At 37.6% G+C, this 25,455-nt stretch overlaps 1 protein-coding gene across 1 annotated transcript; it reads right to left on the bottom strand.

Annotated features, from left to right (window-relative positions):
• Positions 1 to 4,066: 4,066 nt before the first annotated feature.
• TMEM182 (transmembrane protein 182) lies at positions 4,067 to 24,744 on the bottom strand. Its single transcript, XM_010197644.2, has 5 exons — positions 24,604 to 24,744; positions 24,130 to 24,229; positions 22,449 to 22,547; positions 13,549 to 13,686; positions 4,067 to 4,290 (listed from the first exon to the last, which is right to left on the bottom strand). Exons 1-5 carry the CDS (start codon positions 24,742 to 24,744, stop codon positions 4,067 to 4,069), a joined length of 702 nt encoding a protein of 233 aa, XP_010195946.2.
• Positions 24,745 to 25,455: the final 711 nt, after the last annotated feature.

Raw genomic sequence — 25,455 nt, forward strand, 5'->3', positions numbered from 1 at the left:
GCTCTTTGGGATGTAGTGCAAAATCAGGTGCAGAGTTTGAAGGTCTCTAATATAGGACATGCTGCCAGTCCTCCATTCCTTCTTACCTTCACGTCAAAAGGCTCTCCTGATTCCTATTGCCATTGTGTCTCCCAGGCAGATGAGTCACACTGTGGACTGGAAAGATGGAGCAGTATAAACTGGTAACTTGAGTAAGAGACATGAAGGCAAAAGTGGTACTGTAAATACTTGTGATTCTTCATTGCCTTCTGCCTCTTTTGATTATAGATGACCAACTTCTGTTTTCAATTTCAGTGTACTCATCAACTTCAGCAGCATCATTTCAGGCTTTAAATTAACGGAGCAGAATTTCATGTGGACATACTTTATCTAGTTTTCATTGCCTAGAAATCACACTGCCAAAAGGACAGATAGGAGCAAGATAGCCAGGGGAAAACCCAGTTGCTGAATCAGAAGGTAAATAGCTCATTTCAGAGATTCACTATGACTTCCTAAAAGATAATAAGCACAACATACTCACAACATGCTTTGCAGCCAGTCAGGATTTTGCAAGAATGGAGATAGCAATACAGACGCTACTTAACGATTGCCCTACTAGCAGTTTACTAGCACACTATAGTCTCACACACAGCCTCAGTTGCAGCAGCTAGGCACCCTGCAAAGAAATAAAGCAGGCTTTATTTTGCATTTCCTTGAATGAGAACATTGCTTTACATCACTCATGAAAATGCCAATAAACAGCCACATACATCATGAAGGTCAGCTCCAGTGAAATCTACAGCAGCCACCCCAATGAGTAACAAGGATAAGCCAGGGACAAATCCTTTTCTGACTGTTTTTGTCTGCAGCTGCCTTTGCCATGTTGTGTCAGTGTGTCTTCCGGGAATCCACAACAGCTGCACAGCGAGCTGGCAGAGACCATCACAGACAGATGCTTACTCTCCTTCCTCTCCCTCCTTTCTCACCTCTGGCTCCTTGTTTTGTAACTGCTTCTTTTGTGGTCCGTCATGGTCTTCACTGTGTTTGCATTGGACAAACAAATGATTGTCAGATTGAAAATAATCAACAAATGCTTCTTACATACCTGCTCCTTTTTGCTATCACCTTTTCCAAACATGCTGCTGAAAAAAAACCAATTTAAAATCTCTTCTCCTCCAATACAATCACAGGCTATTAAGTCAGCCAGGCAATTAAAAACAAAACCCACAAAAACCAAACCTCTGTAGATTTGTGAGGAGTAGAGTTCTTTGACCAATTTCACAGAATATTTTGATTACAGTATTTAAGCCCCTTTACAATCTTTTACTCGGCTCTAATCATGAAAATCCCTGCATCGCTGCCAAGGATTTTTGAGACAAAAGCGTATCTGGAAGAGTGCCATGAAGGGAGCCTCCTTAGCTGGCCTGTCTTCCCAAGTTCTTACCACCCCCCTGCACATAGTTCTTTAATTAAACCAGAAGAACAAGTGTTAGAATGTGCTTTTAGGTACAATCTGTACAGAAATGCCTCCCTGCCACACTCCACACCTTTTCCCTGGTTTGCAGCTGCTAACTACTTATTACACATCATGTGCTTACCTACATATATATGGAGGGAGGGAGCAAGCAACCTGTCCCTTCTCTTTCAGAAGAACAGACATAGTTCTGCTATTAGGAAAAGATGGTGGTATGCACTTAAAGCAAATTAATAGTGCTACAGAATATTGACAAACATAGGAGTTTTACATGAAGAATTTCTGAGTACTCCAGCATTTTCTGCTGATGTCAGAAAGGCTTCCTGAAATTTCTAACGAAACCCTCAGAAACACCTTGGATCTTCAACTGTCATCACATCTGCAGTCAGACCCAAAGGGCTGCCTGCAAGAGAGGCCGCCTCTCACACAGGAGTGTAACTAATTTAGTTGCATAATGCAGAGAGTTCTGAAGATGCACATGGGCTGAATTAAGGGCTCCATAGGAGCCTTCGGCTCTTTCCTTGCAGAGTTTATTAGTTGCTGCTGCACACACGGTTAGCTTTGCTGGAAGAAGTCCAGCTCTTGAGGCACCTCTCAATTCCTCCAGCTTCTAAAAAGTAGCAAGAAATGTCTCAAGTGTATTACCCCCTCTAAGCTCTTGTGGAGAAGAACTCTCCCCTGCAGAGAAGCAGGCAAGGTTTGAGGGATACCTAGTCAAATAGCTCTTGATTATTAAATTTACCTTCACAATTACCAGTGAGTATCCCAGACTGTAAAGAGGGATAAATACCAATAGATTGGATTATTCAAGAAATAACATGTGATTGTGTAATTAAGGGTAGGAATATAATACCGTATGAACAAAGGGCAGGGTTAATTTCAGCTTCTCCTGAATAACCAAGGACATTACAGTGTAATCCTAATGTTCTCCGGGTGGCCATCATTTATATGGAGTACACACGTATATATATGCTTATAAATATTTGGTTAAAATTCACCCATCATACTCTCTGACACAATAATTAAAAACACCTTGTTAGATGCCAATAAAAATATTTTTGTGATTGGGTAATTATTTGAAACCTCATAGTCCCAGCTCTCCTACCCCCTACCCTCGTTGTCTTCCTGTTCTATAATGTATAAAACTAATCCCAATGATGGAAAAATAAGTAGCAGGGAAGGCTGGCAAGCTTCCAATCACAAAAGCTCCCAAAATTGAAGCAACATCCAATCTAGCCTACCACATCTTCTAGGTGGGCACTCCTTCCCTTCCTTTTAGTGAAGTTTCAATATTCATAACAGCTGTGGAATTAAGCACTAAGAACAAAAAGAAACCAACATGCAGTCTTTACTTTTCCCCATCAGTCACAAATGATTCTGCGTTGAGTTACAAAGTGAACACCAACATGCTCTGAGATGGATTTAGTTTCAACTTGGGCCCATGCCAGATAAATTTTCCCCATTGTTAAAACTCCACCTCATCTTTTCCGTACCATGCATACAGTCCCATCCTCACCCCATCTTCCAAACATATGCGCACACACATACATACACAGAGAACTGGCCACTCCTACAATACAGAACCAAATCCATCTCCCCTGCTGTCTTAACTAGGCTTAGTGCTTGCCCTGAGATGACTAATAAGCAAGTTGGATTTGTTCTGTAATGCAGATTTTTAATACTCGGTAAAATTAAGGCTATATAAAACATACATTTTCACATCCTAGATATTGTCTTCTTAATAAACTTTTTTTAATAAAAAAGTAATTTTACACAACCAGGAAAATGTTTGTTGGAGAGGCCAATTATTCCATTCAAAAATAAAAGGTTTAAAACTTGATTAAAATATTAATGCTATAATTCAAAGTACAATTTTGGCATAACTTCAGCTAGTGATTTAACTACATCGTTTTGGCTTACAGAATCATGCAACAAACATGGATTTCAGGATAGTATACAGGATACAGAAGTATACAGCTTTAAAATGCATACAGAAAAGAGAACATGTAACAGAAGCAGTTAAGCTTTTACATGTATGGACATCAGGTCGTTGCTTGTGGCAATTGTCTTCTCTCTTGTCCGCTTCTCATGGATACTGCATGAACAACTGCACTCTATTTTTATATAGTGCAGACATGTTTGCTTGTATTAAAGCTAAGGCAAGCAGTGGAAAACAAGAGAGGAGGTAGATTGAATTACTGTTTGAACGTTTGTTTTTTCCTCTGGCTTGTAACCTTCTCCATAAGCAGAAGTACAAAGAAAATGTGAAAAGACAAATGTATAAAATGTTGACTTGGCCCACCTCTTATTGGGCTTTTGATTGCAGAAAATCACGGCCTTTTCTTGTTTGCAAACCTTCAAAAATGCTGCTAATAGTACAATACAGAGAACCACGTGTATATTTTCTAAAGAATTAAAAACAACTAGTTGGGAATAAATCTCATTTCTTCCTATTTTTAGTTTTGTGTCCTTAAACAAGTAACAGAAGAATTTCAGAGGTCTGCCTGCACACTTAGGATTGCCATAATGGTAATAATGTATAAAATTGTATTCCAGCTTACAATTGTCATGAAGTTCCACTAGGATTCCTGTATTCCCCTCAGCAATATATGACTAGTCTGAGTGTAAATAAATGGCACGTCCTACCAACAAGAACAGCATTCCTGCTAACAAAGCAAAAAACGCTCCTATAGGAGCCAGCATAAAAGACCAGCCGTAATGTACGTAAACTGCAAAGTCTGGGCAATCCATTTGTTTCATGTTTGTGTAGTTTTCCAGATCAGCCATCGCCTGGACCCAGATGACATACATCACGACTACCAGAGAAAACAAGACACCTGGAAAAGAAACACCAGGTTTTTAACAACAGAGTGCAAGACACATGCTGGATGCATTTATGTAATACCTAGAAACTCATCAATGCTTCAGATCCTGTCTGCAAGGCAAAGTTAGCCACCACTGAGTATTTTTTGCCTTTGGCTTCCTCTAACAAGCACCAACACTATCTTGTTTCTGATTTGCACTGTAAGGCATAACCTCACAACAAAGGATATATCTGGTTTTGGTAAGCAAACTGAAACACAGGTCTGTTTGGGAACAAAATTCAGGCAGGTATTTACCATTTTGAATTCAAGAGCCAAGGGAAAGGAAAGGAGGGGAGATGGAACAGGATGACCTAGAAAATAATACCTAATTTTGCTTCCCAAACTCTCTCATTGTTTCTGTCACAGTCTTTTGGATAAGATATGAAAAGGGGAAAGGGGTGTGAAATCTTTCTGTCCTCTTTACCTCTATACAATTGCTTCTTTTTTCTTATGAGATGGACTTTTTTGGAACATACTACCTTCAGAGGATTCTACTGAAATATTTTTCACGCAGATTCATAAGTATTTCATTCAAAATCCTCTACCTTAGAAAAGAAGTTCCTGGTGCAGGACCAAAATCCAATACTAATGAAATAATAGCTATAAAGTAAGCTATTAGTATTAACTTCAGACTGGATACAACAGTTTCCTGGAATTAATCTACCACATAATTCACAGCCTTTTCCCAACCACTCTAAAAGGCCTTTGGATTGTTTACACATGATAGTAATAGGAGCACATGTTCTTACAAACCTTGTTAATCTCTTTGTTACTATATGCCAGAAGGAAATATAAGAAGAAAGCGCTTTCCAAAGTACCAGTTGCATTCCTAATATTTCATTTCGCTTTAGAGGGGTGTGGACACTTCAGAAATGCAAGCCTGCAGCACAGATGTTCCAGCAGAAGATTTGCTGGAAAATTAAGGGCACAAGTCTGAATTTTTTGCATGCTCCAGCCTGTACCCAGTTGCTCCCTGAACTCCAGCTGTCACCACACAGTTACAGCAGCAGGACTATCTATTCTGTCATTAAAGCACTTCAGGAGACATCACTCCATCACATTTTTATTCCAGAGTGTTTAGGTGCCTCATTAAAACCACAAGCCAGTGTATACTACTGGGAACATTTATTGCTAGTCTTGAACCTACAAGCTGTAGAGCCCCAGAACGTAAATCAAAGGTATTTGTGGTCTCCTCTCCATCCTCCTAAATACTTGCAATGCAATCTTGCAACAAATGTGACAAAGCCCACAAATGTGCTTTGTAAGCAAGCATCCACGGACAGGCACTTGTTTCCAGAACCACCTGTCCTGGTAACCTTTCATGGTTACCTTTACCCATCCCCACCCTGAGATGCTGCCTCAATACCTCTGTTCCCTGTCCTTCCTACCCACTTACCAGCAAAAACCCCTTGTCATCACTCCCTCATTTTCTTCAGGCAAAATCAGACAGGTTAGCTGCAGCAGTTTAAATTGGTGATCTGGTAGCATTCTTGTTGGTGCTTTATGGTAAAAATGTAATAGCTTTACACTCTAGACAGTTTGAATATGTGACAGGTGAGAGCTCACAATTCAATGCTTGTGAACACTCTCTTTCCAAGTCCACCAAAAAATGAGCTGAAGTAGTTAACCCAAGACATAATCAAAACAGAGTCAAAATCACCAAACTATCTACAATTTTTATGAGACTGAAAGCAAGTTGGAAATCTAAATAAAGGAGGCAGACATATGTCCTGTCCATGAGATATGTTTCCATGATTTTTATTTTTAAATTATTTTTTTGCTAGAGCTTAAATTCCTAATAAAGTTTGAAGAAAAAAAAAACAAACCAACACTCACTCTAAAGGGCATAAATTCAATTTTGAAAGTATTTTACATAAGTAAAACTCAATTTTGATAGAATTTAGTCCTGCACTTGTATTAAACATAAAGGACAAGAAAGATCACCTTAGGGCCAGATATAAAGAAGGAGAAACTAAACTGAAGACTCTTCAAATATAAGTCAAACTAAGCAGAGATTTTGCTTCTGCAGAGGGGTTGGACTAGATGATCTCTAAAGGTCCCTTCCAACCCTACCATTCTGTGATTCTATGATCTAATGATAACAGATAATTTAGGCAACACAGGAAAACTAGAATCAAATGGAGCTAGTAACTTTTGTTAAAAAGCAAAAATATTCAGGACCAAATTAATAAATGGACTTAGTAGGGACATGGAGTTTATTAAAGGTTTCGAAACTTAAACAAAAAAATTAATTATAGCCCAAAGATTTGGAAAGCTACATTTATAATATGGCAAAAACCAGATAAACATTGGAATTTACCTCTTCAGATGTCTGTGCACTTTCAAATGTTGGTAGTCTTCTATTTATTCTCTACATTGGGGCAAGCTTAGTCCAAAACAACAATAAATATGAAAAGTTTTGATGCATATACCCTTACCGTAGCACCAGGTAAGTATAACCAAGCCTTATACATCTGGAATGATCTCTAGCACCTAGGCAGATACAAAGCTAAGTAGCTGAGTTAGTCAGAAGCATCTGCCATTTAAACAAGACATTGTCAGAGGTTCTTTATCCTCAAAATGGGCACACTTTGCTCTTCTAGCAGTCAGAACCAACACCTTCTAGGTGGTTAAACTAGAGCCAACGCCATGTAAGTAGAAAATAGCAAGCCAGTGCTGCCAGTGGTAAAACAACTCCAGGAAAGCTAAAATCCATCTGGTGATTTTGCACCAAGCTGTTAATACCTGTGTGTGGCAAATTGTTTGGAATGGAAATTTGATGAAAAAATGTGTATGTCAAGCAGAGATAAATGTCCTTCTTTAAAAGAGAAGAAAAAGAAAGGCAGAATGTATAAAGTCTCTTAGTTAATTAAAGCACGAAAAGAGTATTTAAGGGTTCTCACTATCTGCTAATGGAGGCTAATTAGTAGGTATATTGCTTAGTGTGTTCAAGAAATGTCTTGAACAGTAGAATCATGCTAAGTAAAAGCCATCCATGTCCTGCTGCCCCCAACAGCATTTTATTTATTAGTGCTACTTTCATCTAATTTTCACAGACTTATGATTTCACAGGAGTTAAGCACATAGACAGGAGTTTATATATTATTTATTCTGTTTCTGCTGTCTTACACTGACTATCTGTTGTGTCATGAGCTCCCACAGCTAACCTCCAAGGCAAAATTACAGAGATTGAAAAAGACCTACACAATTTCATGAAGAAATATTTTTTAGCAATGTATGCTATGATGTATTTCTATGTTTTCAGCTTTTAGACCTCTTGCATAGTGCGTGGGTGTCCATTTGCCCTGTGCCTTTTAGTGAGTGTAAAATAAAACAGCAGTTACGGGAATCAGGAATGATGAGGGAAATTATTCCTAGCACATGAAATATGTCTGAGAGAGATTAAGACAAATAAATACTTCCCTCTTCCTCATTTTTATTTCTTTTTTTCCACTTTGCATTTTTTTTAAGAACACACATGTTTGATACACAGCTCTGTGCAGTGTGATAAGACGTGGACTTTTCTGAGGTCACTCTTTTCTGTCTTTTGCATTTATTCTTTTGAATTTCTTTCAAACAAATACTTGTGCATATTGCAGAAGAGAAAGAATACAGAACCTTTAGAAATGTCTATGAATTCAAGAAGCAGTTTGCTGGCCTTTAGTACTTATTCTTCCCACATAGAAATGTCTTTCACTTGTCAATGGTGAATGGCTGTTTATGGCATGAATCTTTTACTATGCAGACATGAAGACAACAGGTGCTGGAAAGAATGATGTGAGCTTTTTACTTGTGCCTAGAAATTTAGAACTCCTTATCTCAGTTGAGGAAAACTTGCGTGTGTGTGTGTGTATTTTTTCTTTTCAGTTTCATTTCTTCTGTCCTTGTCCTTATTACAAATTCTACCTCCTACCTCAGCCTCTTGTAACCTTTATTTAAAAACTATGGATGACATTCCACTCTGCAGTACATGCAGAGGATCCCACTTAAGAGTTATGGGAGTTGGCATATATCTCTAAAGACAGATTTTTGTCCTCATCTAGGAGATAGAATAAAAAAAATCAGCCTTTTTCACTCTTTTATCAGAAAGCAGAAGTCATACTTCTAATCTTTCTTCTTCACAAGACTATGTTTCTGTAATGCTCTGTGGGCATCTTGATGGCTTGCTTGTTTGACATCAGAACAAGAGGACAGTTTTCATCACCACCTGGGCAGGAATAGGCCCAAGGTAATTATGGACTTAATTGATGGCTGCTCTAAGTGATTATTTTATGGCATCTTTCCTTTCTTTTCTTATGACCTTTGAAGCAACCATAAAGCTTCTTACATTTTGCTCTACTGTAGCTGCTCTTGGATCATCTGTACAGATGGAGGTGAGGCTGCAAAGACAATGCTCAAGTCACTGACTGTGGTATCATTGAACTGATACACACTTTTTCCCCACAGGTGTACCATGTGTAGTTCCACTTGTAGCCTCAGGTAGTTAACACAACCACAAATTTTATTAGGAAAAGCTGCTAGTCAATAAGCTGTCAGTAATAGTAAGAATAGTGTGTGCCTCTGCATTTGTGATAGTTCATCTATGCCACTCGATAAGAAAAGTGGGGAAACTTTCTTAAAGATCAGGATGAAGAAAAGGCAGGTGTGAGACTTTGACACAGACTAGATACCCCAAATGCTCTGTGGGTAGCTTTGTTGCTATTTTGAGCCCCAGATATGCCACACCATGAGGAGGCCTTGAAAGTTCTTTTGGCCCTTGGAGACCCTTTACAGTTCATCTACATGGGCATCACAGATGCTGACAGAGAGACCTTGAGTGTGTAAGTACAGGGCTCTGAGGGTGAGATGTAAGGCCAAGGGGCCAAGGTGATGATGGTCTCAAACCTGTTGCCCAGAGGATAAAAATTGCAGAAAAGTTGGTATGCACTATGCATCAGCTCCTAGTTTTGTAGCTAGTTTCACAAGCAGAGCAACATAAGGAAAATCAGGAAAAACTGGTCAGGAATATGATAGATGCTATTAGCTGTGGTTATAATGGCCACGAAATGGCAAAGTTTAGCATCCTAGGAGGAATATGGAAAGTGAGTAGGAGATTAAAGACCTAGAACTTTAGGAGAAGAGATTTCAGCCTGTTCAGGGAAATGGTAGACAGGATTCTGACAGAGGCTGTCATGAAGGAAGAAGGCTACCTTGAAGGGCAAAGAGCACCAGAAGAACTGATGGTTCTTCACAGACAACTTCCTTAAAGCACAAGAATGATTCCTCTCAGTTTACAAGAATTCAAGCATGTCTGGCAGAAAAGAAAGTTAACATCATAGAGAGTTTCATTAACAAGAACATAGTCATCAGGTTTGAAAATACTATCTCCCTTTTCCTAGTACTTTTAACATTATACCTAAAAAACTGTCCAATTTGAGGCCCACTGGTGAAAGAGAGATACAGGTAAACTGAGGTGATGGCCACCAACATGGTTAGAGGGATGGAGGACAAGGAGAGACTGAGTAAGACAGGTAATTTTAGCCTAGAGAATAAAATAGTCTTCATCTTTCTAAATGAGGTTAAGGAGAAGATGAGGATAGACTCTTCAGATGAGATGCATTAAGGTGGATATAAGGGGGAAAAAAAAATCACAGTCAAACTGGGACAAGTGCACAAAAGTGCTGTGGAACATCAATTATTGGGGATTTTTAAAACCTAACTGGGTAAGGCTCTGAGGTGCCTGATCTAACTTTGAAACAAGGACTGATTTGAATTGGAGGTCAGACTTGCCACAAGCATCTTGTCTTTTCTAACCTAAATTTATTCTGCATCACTCAGGATTTCTGTTTAGGCTCCTTCCATAGTTGCCTCCAAAAGGCAAGTCTCTCTGCTTTAGTACAGATAAGGTGAACTATCCCTCTGAGATTGTGTTTCTTACTACTGACAGTAGAAGTTGAAGCAGTTGGTTCATATGAAACACTTTGCTTTCAGATGGCTGAACAGTTGGCATGAATCCTATACCCAACAATATCTTCAGCTGCTTTCTGAACCCTAAGATGGCACAGCAGACCATGATACAAGCTGTTCTTTTCAGTTGAGACAGAGCTTTTATCTGCTAACGAATTTGTCAGTAAAGGTTGCAAAAGGATACAGATACTTCAGTCCAATAACAGATATTGAAATGCTTCATCTAATATTTTTCTTTATAGATATGTAAGCATGAAAATGACTAATTTTTCTATCTTCTTCCAGACTTTCATGGAACAATCACCTTGTTTAACTTCTTTCTGAGAACCCTGCTATTCTCTTCAGTATAACAGCTACTTGAACCTTGTGGTAAGATAGCATTCGAGTCCTTTCAAAACAATGTATGTAATTCCTTTTTTTCTTCAAATCAATACGATGGTATCTGTCTTACAAGAACTCTAACTTCACATAATCTAAGTCACATTATATCTTTTCATTTTCTCATTAGTGTATAAATAGATGGATACCCTGGCTGCATCCTCATCACATGTTGGTATGAGTGATAAATATGCTTCATCTTCTCATCATTCTCCCCTTCCACACTCTGCTTTTCTTTGAGAAGCAATAAACAAACAAGCTCTCTAGTCCTGAAGGAGATGGATAGAGGCTGGGGCCAGAGCAGAATAGGAACACAGTAGAGAGCACCACCCTGCCTTCTAGAGGCAGGCTGGAACACTCCTGCATCAGGTTCTATTTTATCTTGTTCTGTTCCCAAGTTATCCCAGATTTAAGATATTGACTACTGCGAGGAAGTCCTACTGAGGGAGAGAGACAGCAATTTCATGCTGTCATAGCTGCGGGTCTGAGAATCCCTCTTACTGTCCATTTAACACGATGGACCATTGCTCAGCAACACCACAGGAAACTAAGTTGTTACCCAAGACATCTCACAGGACACAGCTTTAACTACTGGTAGTGTAAGATATATATATATGTGTGTGTGTGTGTAATATATCTATATATATATAAAATCTTCTTATATCAATATGGTCACTCCCATCATCATGACATTAATTCATGATATAATTAAACCCTCCATTAGGCTACAGGAGTACTTGTAAGAGTAGCCGAGACCAACAATTTAATTCTTTTAAATGTTTTTGTGAGTAATCCGAAGTGTTGGATAGGATAATGATATTTATGGTAAGTATCTTCCCCAAGCAGCCCTGCTCTATGGGTGAGACTGAGAGTAGATGTAGAAGAAAGATGCAGAACTGTGTCCCCCTACCCAAGCCAAAATGTCTTGCTCAACCTGAATGGTTCCAAGGTCTTATATTCTGCTGCCACCATCACCTTTTGGCAAATCATAGCAGGATTTTGCTAAATATCTTTTGTTTTCAACAGTAACAATGGTATTAGTAAAAATAACACAGCTCTTCTCTGAAGCCCTGATTGAAAACAGTCCTGAAGTTGAAAGATACTACATAGAGAGAGTAAAAAGTTGGGATTTCCCCTGAAGAGCATCTATACAGACAAAGTGTGAAAGGGGCAAACAGACAGGACCAAGGTCACATACAGGCATAATAAAGCTCACTTAAATTTCTTTCCTGTGAGGGTGAGGGAGCCCTGGCACAGGCTGCCCAGGGAGAGTGTGGAGTCTTTTTCTCTGGAGGTTTCCAAACCCATCTGGACATGTTCCTGTGTGACCAGATTGAGGTGAACCTGCTTTAGCTGGGGATTGTACTGGATGATTTCCAGAGGTCCCTTCCAACCCCTGCTATTCTGTGACACCATGACTTAACTTCACACACCTAAAAAAAATAGTCTCTCTAGATTCTCTCCGTAAAGAGAGATGCAGTGCATTCATCTGATCCAATCAGACCCCTCTTTGAGGATGAAATGAATCCCCAGATGGGGAAACTTCTTACAAACCTCCTGTTTTTACTGACAATGACTGTTAGTGCCGCTTGCAGGCTTCCTAGGGAAGCCAAGGGAGACCATTGCAGACTTCGGGGTCTAACTTTCCCCTGACTAAATGAGGACAGAGGAACTGACCCAGAGTGGAGAACACACACATCATTTCATACCTCTGCTCATTGGTTCCTGCTGTCTTTCAAGTCTCTCTTTCCTCTCTAACAGCCTCTGCTACTTTCTAGTGACAGCTGAGGTTTTTTTACAGATTACAAACACAGAAAAGGAGTGTGATTCAAGTGGGCTCTTACACTGCAAATTAGTGACAAAAGCATTGGAATATCTTCAGATTTCCATCCAACTAGGAATATTTTTGTATGTCTTGTAAAGGAGTGGAAGAGTAATTCTCAAGGGATCAAATGCTAGTATATAGGGTTTTAAATAAAAAATGTTATCAAACAATTCCCACACTTCGCTGGGGGTCCATTAAAAGGCATTAACAATCATAAGTTATATATCAAGAGCTGAGAGGTGAAGTGGGTAAGCAAGGTCAGCAGTTCAGTAACGGAAGCAGAAAGAGAATCCAGGCCTTTTGGTCCTGACATGAGTGGCTCTGCCCAGCAACATAATACTGCTCTCACAGGGCTGCCTCTCATCAGGCTTTATACAAAGGAAAACAGTGACTGAACACATACTATCGTTCACATCCTACACAACTGTATCTTACAAACCAGTGTGACATCTTCCCAGAATTTTCAAGGTTAAGCAAACAACATCCCAGAGAGCTGCCATACCAGCTGAATATTGGGAGGGTGAATACTCTACAGTATCTATGGGTTATGAGGAAGGAGGGAATTCAGCTATTTGTTATCTTTCATTCACAGAGGTTTAGAGCTCCCACTTACTCATATGTGACAACCATTTTGTATACTCCAATCACATCCAAAACACTTTTCCTATATTAGGCATGTGAATGTGATCTGTCTTCCAACTTCTTTAGAGTCCACCACAATCATCTTTTGTGTCAGTGATAAAAACCCTCTTCTTAGCTAAAGCCCTTGAAAATCCTAAAAGGCAGCATCTCTAAATATGCATTCTTTTCCTGTTAAAAAAAGAGTAGATTGAAATTGCAATGTAATTTCATTATTTGGCCCAGATTTTTTTTTTATCTTAATCCAAAAGTAGCTTTCAGTATAAGCTTGTGACTAAATAACTCTGGAAATAATTGTCTCCAAAGCAGGCACTCCAGAAGCCAAAGCATAGAAACATATGCCTTTTCCTTATTTCAATTAATATAGTTTTTTGGTCAAGGAAAATGGAAGAAATACCTCATCCTTTCTGTTCTTTAATTGACTGAGCAAACAGTATACCCACCAGCAATGATAAAAAAGCCTCCTCCTGCTTTGTACAGAACGTGGCTGGCAAAAGGAGCGGCACAGATGATGAAGAAACTAGCCATCACAATAGTGAGCACTCCCAGGAGCATAAGAACTGTCCAGAAACCACGATAAACTGGAGAAAGGTAGAAAAGAAGAAAGAGAATAAAATACTTTCCATAGCTTGAAAATTTGACATATTTGGCTAAAAAAGATTTTTCTTTTTCACTTCTAACTTGCACTACTAACAAATGCAAATTTCATTCTATTGTGCATACACGTTGTTTATCATGTGAACGAAATTAGGTTTGAACACCAGTCCTTATCAGATGGTCATGGAAAATAGGTTGTAAGTTACCACACATTACTTTTGCTGGCTTAACATTTAACACTGACTGGTAAGATAGCAACTTGACCAAATTTATGTTCTTTGAAAATGGTACACCAAAGTTGTAGTAATGACTCTCTGGGATAAATGATGGATTGACAGAATACAATTGTTTTTCTGGGAGAAACAGAAAGCTGCAATATCTTGACATTCTTAGTGCTCAGATCATAAAATCAAGAGCAATCTGTAAATTCTCTACAGTTTAGTAATTTTCCTTACATATAGTCATATTCAATAGACAGAAATCTAAAGCAGGAGCAGGGAGAAACTAGAAAAATGTAAACTGTGTTTCTGAAAAACAGTAAAGTATTTTAAACCAGCCTATTCCTGCTCTGAAGTTCTTTGTATTTTATTAAATTTAAAATGTGATGTTTCAGAAGCCCCTATTAGACAGTGCCAAGCAGTGCTGAATTAATGGATGCAGCTGGTGATAAATGAGCCGAGAGTTTTGTGACATACTCTGGCCAAAAGAGCCTTTCTAACAATTATTTTTTAGCTGGTTAATTGCACATCCATTTAACAAAGTCATCATTTTGTAAATGCTACAAGAGTGACATAAATTTCTCCCATGAATTTAAAAATTGGTACATTATCACAACCCATTAGTAAAATTATGAGTTGCAAAGATCTCCATCGTCAGATCTGAAAATCTTGAAGCACTGACAATTCAGTCAGTGAAAAACATTTCCACCCAACTGAGGGAAAGCATATAAGCCAGCTGGCAAGTCAGGAAAAGTGAGTCACAAAAGAAACTGCCACTTATCATTTGACAGCACCTACTTACTGTTATGGCAAAACACAACCAAGCAACTATTATCCTGGTTCACATACAGAAAGTTTTAAATTCGTACAGCCTGTTAGAGCCAGCTATTCTGGAATAATACAGGTTTTGCTCTCATCTGAAGGTACACTAGATGTTATCAGCTTGTGTTTCTCATTAATGTTTTCAAAAAATCTATAGTTTTTAACTTGACCATCTTAACTCATGTTAAAAGTATACACTATCTTGCTTCTATCAGGCTTGTAAATATATTAACTAGATCACGTTCACCATATCACATTAGTCACACTTTTTAAGTAATATCTTTCTTAATGCTGGCAAACATTCAGAGACATAATTTTCTGCCACACTGATCAGCAGATTTAGCCATAGGATAGCAGCTGACAGAAGGGTTAAAATTGTGTTTTGGTTCATATCCAATTCAAGTCTTCTTTCCACTTAAACAGAATTATATGGTAATAGGTAAGAAATAAGGTTGTGGCTCAGCAAAACAGTTAACTATGTGTTCTGCTTTAAGTACTCTACCTCTTAGGCACCTGTTTAAAGTTAAACACATAAATGATTCACTTAATGCAAATGGACAGTGAATGGAGACATAGAAAGGTAAATCTCTCAAGTCTTTCAGTCTTGGGTCTCTGAAGCAATTTCATGTTATTTTACTCATGGGGCTACTTTGCTAAGCTTCATCACAGTCCCCAAGTCCACGGGACATTACTTCCTCATTTAAAACCTAATACCGCTAAATCAGTCTATAACCACCCAACTCTTTTACATGGATGGCCCAAGGTACTTCAAAGTCATGCTACATAATAGGACACACTGGTCAAAATGGGTCTTGTAAAAGCTTTCTTTGATATCATTATGGTCAGTCACCTAAGTCATACAGCAATGTTTCTGTTTTCTGAACGGATTAGGACACAAGATTCTGAAGCATTACTGAAACAGTATCTAATTTCATTATCTGCTCTTACACAGGAAGCTTTGAAGTCTGCTTTTAGCAAAATTTTACTGGAAAATCTTGATTTATTCAAATATTCCTGGAAATGGAACACAATAGGAGTACAAATGTAACTGATGAAAATTTGTTTAAAGCTATCTGTAACTATACAAGAGAAAAGCAGTTTCTCCGCTCCAACAGCATTATGTGTGCATTATGTGTGAAATACTGATTTGACCTAGCTATCATCAGAAATGAGCTTCCATTGTGTTTCTCTAGAGGTAATTATTTACCACAGGTAAATTCTGATAATCCTAGTACTTGCTTATCCAGCTAGCTCTGTCATTAAACATCAATTAGAAAATACTAAACAGGTAAAAGGCCTGCAATGCTCCCCAATACATAATTTTTCAAGCAAAGGACTAGCTCCTCTAATTTGCAAGACAGTAAGTTATTTGGACCATTTGTGGCACAGATCTAAGAAAACATCCTAAGAGCATTTAAAGTTTTCCTTTAGTAAGAGAGTTTAAAAGTAACCATTTTTCTGCAAAGAAGGCTTCACTTATTTCATACTCAGATTGGTTTTGCTCAAACTCCACTTCCCATCTTCTCTGCCTAGATGAGCAATGTCAGCTCCTACAGGGCTAATCATTCAAAATTACAACGCAGACCTACCACTGTCATTTAGCTTAGCTGGCATCTATAGATGAGCACAAAAGAGCTGGTTCAAATTGAACTTTCCTATGAACTTTTCAAGTCAAAGACTTTGCTGCTCTGAGACTGAGGTGGACCAAGACAGATAAATGTAACAGAAGTTGCTACTTTGAATCAAATTTCTTTATATGCCATGAAAAGGGCTGAAGCTGTAATTCAAGCAGGCCTGTTTCAAGAAATAATGGTTCACTGTACCTATACAAATGGTGTCTGCACCATTTCAAGTCTCACTGAGGCTGTTCTTCTCCAGATGAAAAGGAGTACCCTTGCCTCTGCAAGGTTTGTAGCAGATCTAGCTATCTCAAATACATTCATTATTCCAAGTGTTTCACGCAATAAAAGAAATACAGTACAAGCACTACCATGGAGTCCAAGGTAAACCTATCTGCAGGGCTAATCTTAGATATCATTGCTCTGTGTTGCAAGAGTGCTAAACAGAAGGTTCTGTAACTTGTCTTGGTAAGCTGCCCCTTTGCCGGGTACAACATTTGCCTGAACAGTGACAGGCAGCTCTAAAAATAAAATAGTACTTAGAGGAAAACAGGAGTACATGCGGTATGCTTGTCATTGAGCTCTGAACTGTTCAGCCTGTATACTATGGGAATATTATAGCTGCAGTATATTCCTCCAAAACTGCATAAACTGTATTTTATGTTTCCATCAGTTTTAATTCAGCTTTCTAAGAAAAACATACTTCACTTGTTGCTGTCTTTGTTGTTGATAACACTGCTTTTACTGTATCTTCAGTCACTCACCACAGAAACAGTGAATACATCACTTTTCCCCTTTATATAGCAATGTTGACAATAACTTTTTCAGTAGTTTGTGACATTTATTTATGTCTCATCCACAATAGCTATTAAGAAAAATGGCAAGCATCCCATTAAAAACAATGTTTCTCAATTTCAATTACATGAATCAGCCTAACTGCTGAAATTGTGTTAGATTTTAGGTAACGCACAAGAACTCTGTGCACATTATATGCACGTGCAACGGTGTATTCAGTAATCAGTGAACAACTACTACAATAAATAACATTCTAAATACTTAGAGGCCAGAATTGAAAATTACTGAAGAGAGTGAAGAGATTTTAAGTAATTTTTAAAGGAATTGGATACAAATTTTGGATGGATTTCCTTGCTACTTGCTTTCCTCCCTAAAGATGACAACTTAGGTCCCTCCAGAAAGTTCTGCATCATCTGAGGTGTGGAAGAAGATTCTGATTTTGAGTAAGGGACCAAATTTTGGAGAAATGTCTGAAAATTATCAGAAGCCCCCATTTCTAGTGTAGTAGGTCCCAGTACTGATCATAAACTGAAATCACAGACTTGTATTTTAAGATGTTACTAGTGGATGATATGGAAGAGAAGCAATAGTTTATTTGACAAAGCTACACAGCTGAGTCACCTCAACACACGCTTGTGTAGTAGCTGTGTACACCTCCAAAGCTCCATAACAGGTTATTCAGGGACAGGTTAGCTAATGACATAATGTGACATCTATCTGCACTTGGAGATGTTAACATCAACCTCATGAAACCATACCATGTATTTTACTGCCCTTACTCACTTCAGGTGATTTGAAATCTCAGCCATTGACTAACACCTTTTCTATGGCCAATCAAAAAAAAAGTTAACAAAACAGTCACTTAATATTGAATTTAGTATCAATACAAAATATTAAACACTACAAAGCTGAAAAAATTTTGAAGCATGTGTGAGTACACTGCTGCATAAACATTTCTAAGAATAGGAAAAAGAACTTGGAAAAGTTGCCTTGAATTTTCACCCACAAGCTCGCTCCTAAAGTTAACCTTGCTTGTGATTTGACTGGACTGTATTTTAGAATATGTCTTTTCATCTCTCTATTTAAAGTAAGAAATATCAAAATTCTTTTGTCAAGGGTAATGCCACTCACAATATAAAATACAGTGAAAGGTGAAGTGTCTAAATTGCTCTAAACCAAGCATTTCTCTGCAGATAAATGACTGTAAATGTGATCATAGACCTCAGCATCAGCATAAGAAAAATACACCTGGCAGCACAGTAAACCTTTCAAGACTTTTCTCAGTTTCACTCAGTACCCTTTGCTATTCCTTCACAGTAATCATATTTTCTCTTTTTTTAAAAAACCTTAATGGTAAAACAAATACAATACTCACTAATACATTAATACATTGTAATACAAAGTATTAATACATTACTTTTAAAAATGCTTCTTGCTTTATCACTGCTTGGTGGCTGGGGACTTTGCCTTTAGCAAATGTACTGTATTACAATCTCTCATGGGCAATTATGTGACTGTATTACATAGAAGTATTTTTTCCCCTTAGAAATAGGCTATTGATAATGTTTAATTTTCAGAATTCATTGCTGATATTTTCTAGATTACTTTAGGTTAATTTCAGTCCAGTAATGAACTGCCAATAAATTTGATCACACCATTTTAGATTTAACAGTTGTTGAACTAGAATTTCCCTTCAGTCCTACAAACAGTGTGTACTCTACATTACATAAAGCACTATTTCAAATGCTGGCAATGTACCCAGCACTAGACAAAATAAGATACTAATAGTCAGGAAAAAACTACTAGTAGCTACAAATCAGTGTATTAAACTACCATGTTAGTGCTGCCCCATTAAATGGCTTCCAATTTAGCTTCAGAAGGTGCTGGGGCAATTTACAGTAGTGTTTACTTTCAGGAAAAAAAAAAAAGGGGGGGAAAGAAATGACTTGACTAAGTGCTAGATTTCACACTTCTTTTTCTTAGGAATAGTCTCACTCGAGCCAAATTGTAAGGACTTTGAACATTTTTCAAAAACATGTCTATTATGGTCCTATAGTGTAAGACTTCTATAAAAATGTAATGTAGTCCTCGAATGTCAGCGTTAAGTAATCTAATGACATTAAAGCTATAGATTAATAGCCAGTAACTAATTACTTAAGTACTATATTATTATGCTTTCAAAATAGTCTGACAGGATAACCAATCTGATTATGATGATACAATTGTATGTTTATTTTAGACTGTAGAGGTCAGTACTCTGGTACTTTTATTGTATGGGCTTAATATAATTTTTTTATTGCTAGGTTGTAGTTTGTTGCACAAATGTTTGTGAATCTCGTCTAATCTGTTGGCCACACAATGAGGTGTTATCTAAGTCTGCTTCATAATACGTACTTTAACATTAAAGTTCAAAGTCCTCAGTGTTTTGGGTCTTTTGGGAACTCATACACAAACATTGTAAAACCAACATACAAAATTATGGAAATAAGCTAGGAAGGGACAGAATCATAGAATAATTTTGGTTGGAAAAGGCCTTTAAGATCATCAAGCCCAATCAGTAACCTAATACTGCCAAGACCACCACTAAACCATGTCCCTAGATTGAGCCTCTTTTGAATTCTGGCCCAGAAAAGCTCTGAGCTAAATTTCTGCTGATACTAAAGCCAAAGGCACTATGTCAACAGAGAATTTAGTCCAGACACTGCACTCAAAAATCATCAGAGATTTTATGTTCCTCACTAAACTTGTCTTTGCCTAAGCCCATCTAACTGAATAATAACAGGGCACTCTACCAACAAACCACACTCATGCTTCCTCCAGGAGCTGCAATGAAAACCAAACTCCTCTGATAAGATCCCAAAGTCCCTTAAGCCAAACACTCTAAAAATTTGATGTGCCTTTGCTTACACAGAAACTAACAGTTCTGTTAATAGAAAGTTAGAGATTCTTAGAAAACTGTGTTGTACGCATGTCTGATTTTTCAGATGAAGTTTAAAACTTATTATTCATTTGTATGCTTTTCTACAAAAGAACAAACTAAGTTTTCTCAGATGGTAGAATGTTTCTTCTTATCCACACCTAATTAAAATAGGACTTGAGAGACTCACTAAAAAGACAGTGATAAAGCTGTGTGGGAGATCTCTTTTTTTATCCTCAGAAGTGAATATGTTGAGAAAGCTACAAGCCATGAAAATGGTAATATTGTATCAAGAAACAGTAGCAGAATAAAAATAAAATAGTTTTTTTTTAAAAAAAAGTACAATAAACTCAGTCTTTGATGAAATTGATGAAATCTTTTTCTTTGTGAAATCAAACTGAAGGCTTTTGCCACTGGCTTTTTCAGAGAAGCGTTTCCTCCACTGTGAATCAAGAAGACGGTCACCTTGTAGCACTTCTTAATTTAGCAACTGTAGTTGCAGCAAGGTTTTAAAAACGTGTTTGCCAAATACCATGGGCAAGTCTGTCAAACTAGACTACAGTTTTTAACTAAAAGGTGAGATGATGACATAACCTTTTCATAAAAAGTTGTGAAAGACTCTTGAACAAGCATGCTGGCTCTGGTAAATTACTTCAGCTTGGATGCTGAAAATGAACTGGAGACATTAGAAAAACCCTCTTTGGTTTTAATGAGCTCAAAAGCAATCCAACTGTATCTATTTAAACAGCAGGAATGGTTCTGAATATACTCTACCTGGGCCAGCATCTATCGTACTGTTCTGTCTATTTTTAATCTCCTAATATGAAATATAGATAGGAAAATTATATTTGAGCAGTGGTTCTTTTGGCAAACATTAACTAAAATTGATTAAACTTTTGACGATATTCCTTCTCCTTTTCTTATTCTTTGTTTGTCCACTTCTGTGTAATCATGCAATATAATTTGAGGATCCTTTGTGAATGTATGAGCAAATGGTGGAATACAAACTCTGATATATTACTGAGAGCTGATGGTTCTGTCACTTTGAAATGGAAAGATAAACTGTTATAGAAGTGGTATGAAGTTACAGATTACGTCTCTGAATGGTGAGGTCTGAATTCTTCCTGGACAAAGAGTTCATAATTTCTAAAGATTAACAGAACTGTTATCAGTCCATCTTATTTTTTTAATCAAGTCTGCAGCATAAACATTGGATTCTGAACACACTGTACATTTAGCAAAGGCATGACTAAAGCTTCAGACAGGAGGAGACCACTTAAGTCACTGAGTCAGCAAGCTCGGAGACACGCAGTAACCACACATCATGAGTAAGTAGTTTGCAAGTAGTTTTTGAGAGTTGTAAAAACTGAACTTTCTGGTCAATATTCAAACATAAGTTTTTCAATTATTATATCTTCCATATGTATATACATACATATATATATATACACGCACATATCGAAGTTTCACTTGAACATGAGGAGAAACTTCTTTCCTGTGAGGGTGAGGAAGCCCTGGCACAGGCTGCCCAGGGAGCATGTGGACTCTCCATCTCTGGAGATTCCCAAATCTGCCTGGGCGCGTTCCTGTGTGACCTGATTGAGGTGAACCTGCTTTAGCAGAGGGGTTGGATTAGATAATCTCTAGAGGTCCTTTACAACTCCCACCATTCAGTGATATGTATCTTTGTTCTAGTACTAGTGTTTCTTGGTGTTAATATCTCCATTTAATATAGTAAATATTTTTAACTACTATAGAGAATACACATATATAATTTAAAAAGAGCTTAGTTCACAAAACAAAACTGCTCATTGCTAAAGTCTTAGACTACATTATTCATGTATGGCACACACTGTTCAGAATAATTTCAATGCCTGAGCTCCCTGTAGTGTCAATGAAAAGAAGCTGTCACATCCAGCAGTTGGTGCAGTATATTTGAGTCAGCTGAATAAACTTAGAAAGTATCAAGGTCCCTCTCCTCCTTCCTCACAAAGTAAAAATGCAATGTATTTCCACCTGTGGTTATTTATTTTACAAAAAACAGTTTTATTGGGATATAGGAGATGTAGACTTTTAATGCATTCAGCCCAACGGAGATACTTTTATGTCAGATTAAAAAAAAGTAAAAAAGAAAATGTCTCTTTTTTTTTTTTGAAATGTCTTCCATTCTGTCACCATGCTTAAAGCTAAGCATTCAAGTGCTTTGCTAAATAGTGGCTTGAATATGCATGCTGTAAAACTACAAGAAGTATGAAACACCAAAACTCTATTAATTAAACTGTGTGGAGTGATAAGGCTGTTTTATACTGAAGCATCCAAATTGTTCTCTCAAAACGATAGGCATTGTATTCATTTGTAGCCAAAAAAATACTTACTGATTGCAGAGTCATAGGAGGTTGAGTTGTGCTCATCTCGGATAAGAGGAAATGGTGACAGGTAGGCATGTGTACAGTTCTTAGAAGGTGACTGGTTAGCTAAAAGTGAAAGAAAGACAAAGATTAATATCTTACTGTTTTAACAATAAAATATTTTAGTCCTGTTCTTCAGCTGGGAAAACTGAGTTTAGTAGATCAAGATTTCAATTTTATTCCCAGCCAATAGCTTACAGCAGATTTGCTTTGGTAAAGAGATATCAGCCTTGTTATCCAGCCAAGGATATTCCTTAAAGGGCACAGATTCGTACTATGGGAACAGTAAGGCAGCCTTGCTGAAGGCACATTGCAATTTATATGCAATGCATATGTATGCTTTTATATGCATATATACCTTCCTTTGTGCAGGTTAATTATTTCTGTCTCATTATTGCATGTCCCACACACACACACCAAAAAAAGTAAAAAAAAAAATAAAACAGGAAATTATTTTTTCTCTCATGAAAGAACAATGAAAACTACAAAGCATCTTCAGAAAGCTTACAGTCTCAGCAAACATCAATTTACTCTATGGAATCAATATCCTTAGAGAGGGATAACTTCACCCTTTATATTAAATGCTTACAAAAACATCATCTTCTTCCTTGTGAAAGATAAGGACTGACTATATCTTAAACCACACTGAAATTTCAGATTCCTGACCAAAGAATTCTCCAGATAAATAACAAGAGGAAATCAGCTACAGTGCATATTATATTTACCACCTAAGACCAAACAATATATTTAGCAAAATATGGATTATGGAAGTAATTACAGAGAGGAAGCTCTGTACTTCACAAGTAAGGTCAAAGACAGGAAAAGTAGTTTTATTTGACCTCTTCTTCACAGAATCACAGAACAGTAGGGTTTGGAGAGGAGCTCTAGAGATCATCCAGTCCAACTCCCCTGCTAAAGCAGGTCCACCTAGATCAGGTCACATGGGAATGCATCCAGGCGGGTTGGAAAACCTCCAGAGAAAGAGATCCCACACTTTCCCTGGGCAGCTTGTGCAAGGGGTCCCTCACCTGAACAGTAAAATAGTTTTTCCTTGTATTTAAATGGAACTTTTTGTTTTCCAGATTTTGTCTATTACCCCTTGTCCTGTCACTGGACACTCCACAAAAAAATGGGACATTTTGGCTGTAAAATACTATCTGATCTTCCAGAATCTTGGCATGTAAAGCAAAGGATCATCTGTGAATTTAGTGGAGGAATTCTTCTGGAGATTACATGTCCTTAACCCTTTTCACAGTGAATTTGTCCATGTCCTCTCACTTGTAGAACTAGCTGGAGAAACTCACCAAGTAAAAAATTCATGGATGACTCCAACCACTAAGCTCTTTTTCTCTACATTACAGGAATTAACAGCCTGTTTAACAATAAGTGGCAAGAGACTGTGCTGATAAGAACGAACTCAGGTTAACAAGGCAGAAATAATACTCATAACATAAGTTCATAGTTAAACATGTATCATTTTGTCCCCCATTTATGAAAACATTTGTCAGGAATTTATCTTAGGGTAGCTGAAGAACCTGATCACCAGAGAAGCCATATGAAATCCAATTATTCATAAGAACGGAAAAAAAAAACCAACAACATTTTTGAGAACTACTATATAATAATGTAAAAGGAAAAAGTTACTTACTATACCAGAAATTCCACATGCTGGCATTATTTTCTCCTACATTTCCACTAAACCAGCATCTCCAGAAGAAACCTTCATGATGGAAAGTGGCCTTCTCTCCCTATGCGGGGGAGGGAGGGGGGAAGAAACCATTAACGTACATTTTTTAAATGTCTGAGAGAATCGAGTAATCAAGTTCAACTGAAATTAGGTTGAGGTAAAAAGCACCACTGCCATAATGGAACACAGCCTGTGTGAATATAGGTTAGCTATAGCGTATCTAAACAGTTCTGTTTTCTTTGAAAGAACGTAACACTGCAAAACATTCATTTTAGAGTTGACTACAGCTGGTTACAAGAGGTTTTGAAGCAGGCTGCAAGAAGGTCAAAATAAGTATATTGAAAAATTCATACAGAAGTAAATTCTTACAAAATAAACATACTAAAGAAACATACATATATCATTTTCATTATAAATAAAAATGTCCATACTAACCCCAGTGTCTTCAGGTGCTTTCAAACAGTTTCCTGTTTCTGTAGCAAGAAGCCAATAATCAGTTCCAAATGCCACCAGAAAGAGTAAAACCCCCAGAGCTGCAAAGAAACCTCCAAAAAATATCCCCACACTCAGTTTCATTATTGAAGTTATCTGAAAAACAAAAAACCTTAAACACTTCAGGAGAAATAATAAATAAATAAAATTATTGGGAAAGTGACTAAAAAGCTGTTTGGAGAATACAGCTCATATCTGAAGAGGTTTCTCTTCACTCGGCTTTCTGCTCATGCTCTTCCTCCCAATGCCTTGTGAGTTGATTTCTGTCTCCTAATTTGTGTTCCATGTGGCTGACTCAAGTCTGACAGATGAAAAGGGTCTTCTATTTTAGGACACTGATGGCACAGCTTCATTCTGTTTCTCTGTCTGGGCAGGGCTAGTCAGAAATAGCTGACCTTCCCCTAACTAATCAAGGATTGACTTGAAATAATATTGCAGCTGGTGCATCAACATCAGTGGAGATGGAGATGGAGCTTCAATGGCTCTGTCTGTCCACAAAAACTGAATTACAAAGTACATAGTGGCAGCAAGGACTTCCAAAGTACAGGCTCAGTGGTGATGGTTTCCTTGGCTGCTAGCAGGGAAGGAAACACACACAACACTTAGGAAGTTACTCTAAGTCCCATTACTAAATGAAGAATGAGATTTTTTTTTAATAGAACTTTAAAACCTGGTAGCCAAATTGCAGAGATGCCTTTGAAAAATCCTGATCTTTGTTACATATACAGTTAGGTTTAAAATTTTACATCTTACCCTTAAAGTAACAACTCTAACAACACTAAGCATTTAACAGTT

Source organism: Colius striatus, chromosome 1 (genome assembly GCF_028858725.1).
Source record: "Colius striatus isolate bColStr4 chromosome 1, bColStr4.1.hap1, whole genome shotgun sequence".
In the NCBI taxonomy this organism is placed as follows: domain Eukaryota; kingdom Metazoa; phylum Chordata; class Aves; order Coliiformes; family Coliidae; genus Colius; species Colius striatus.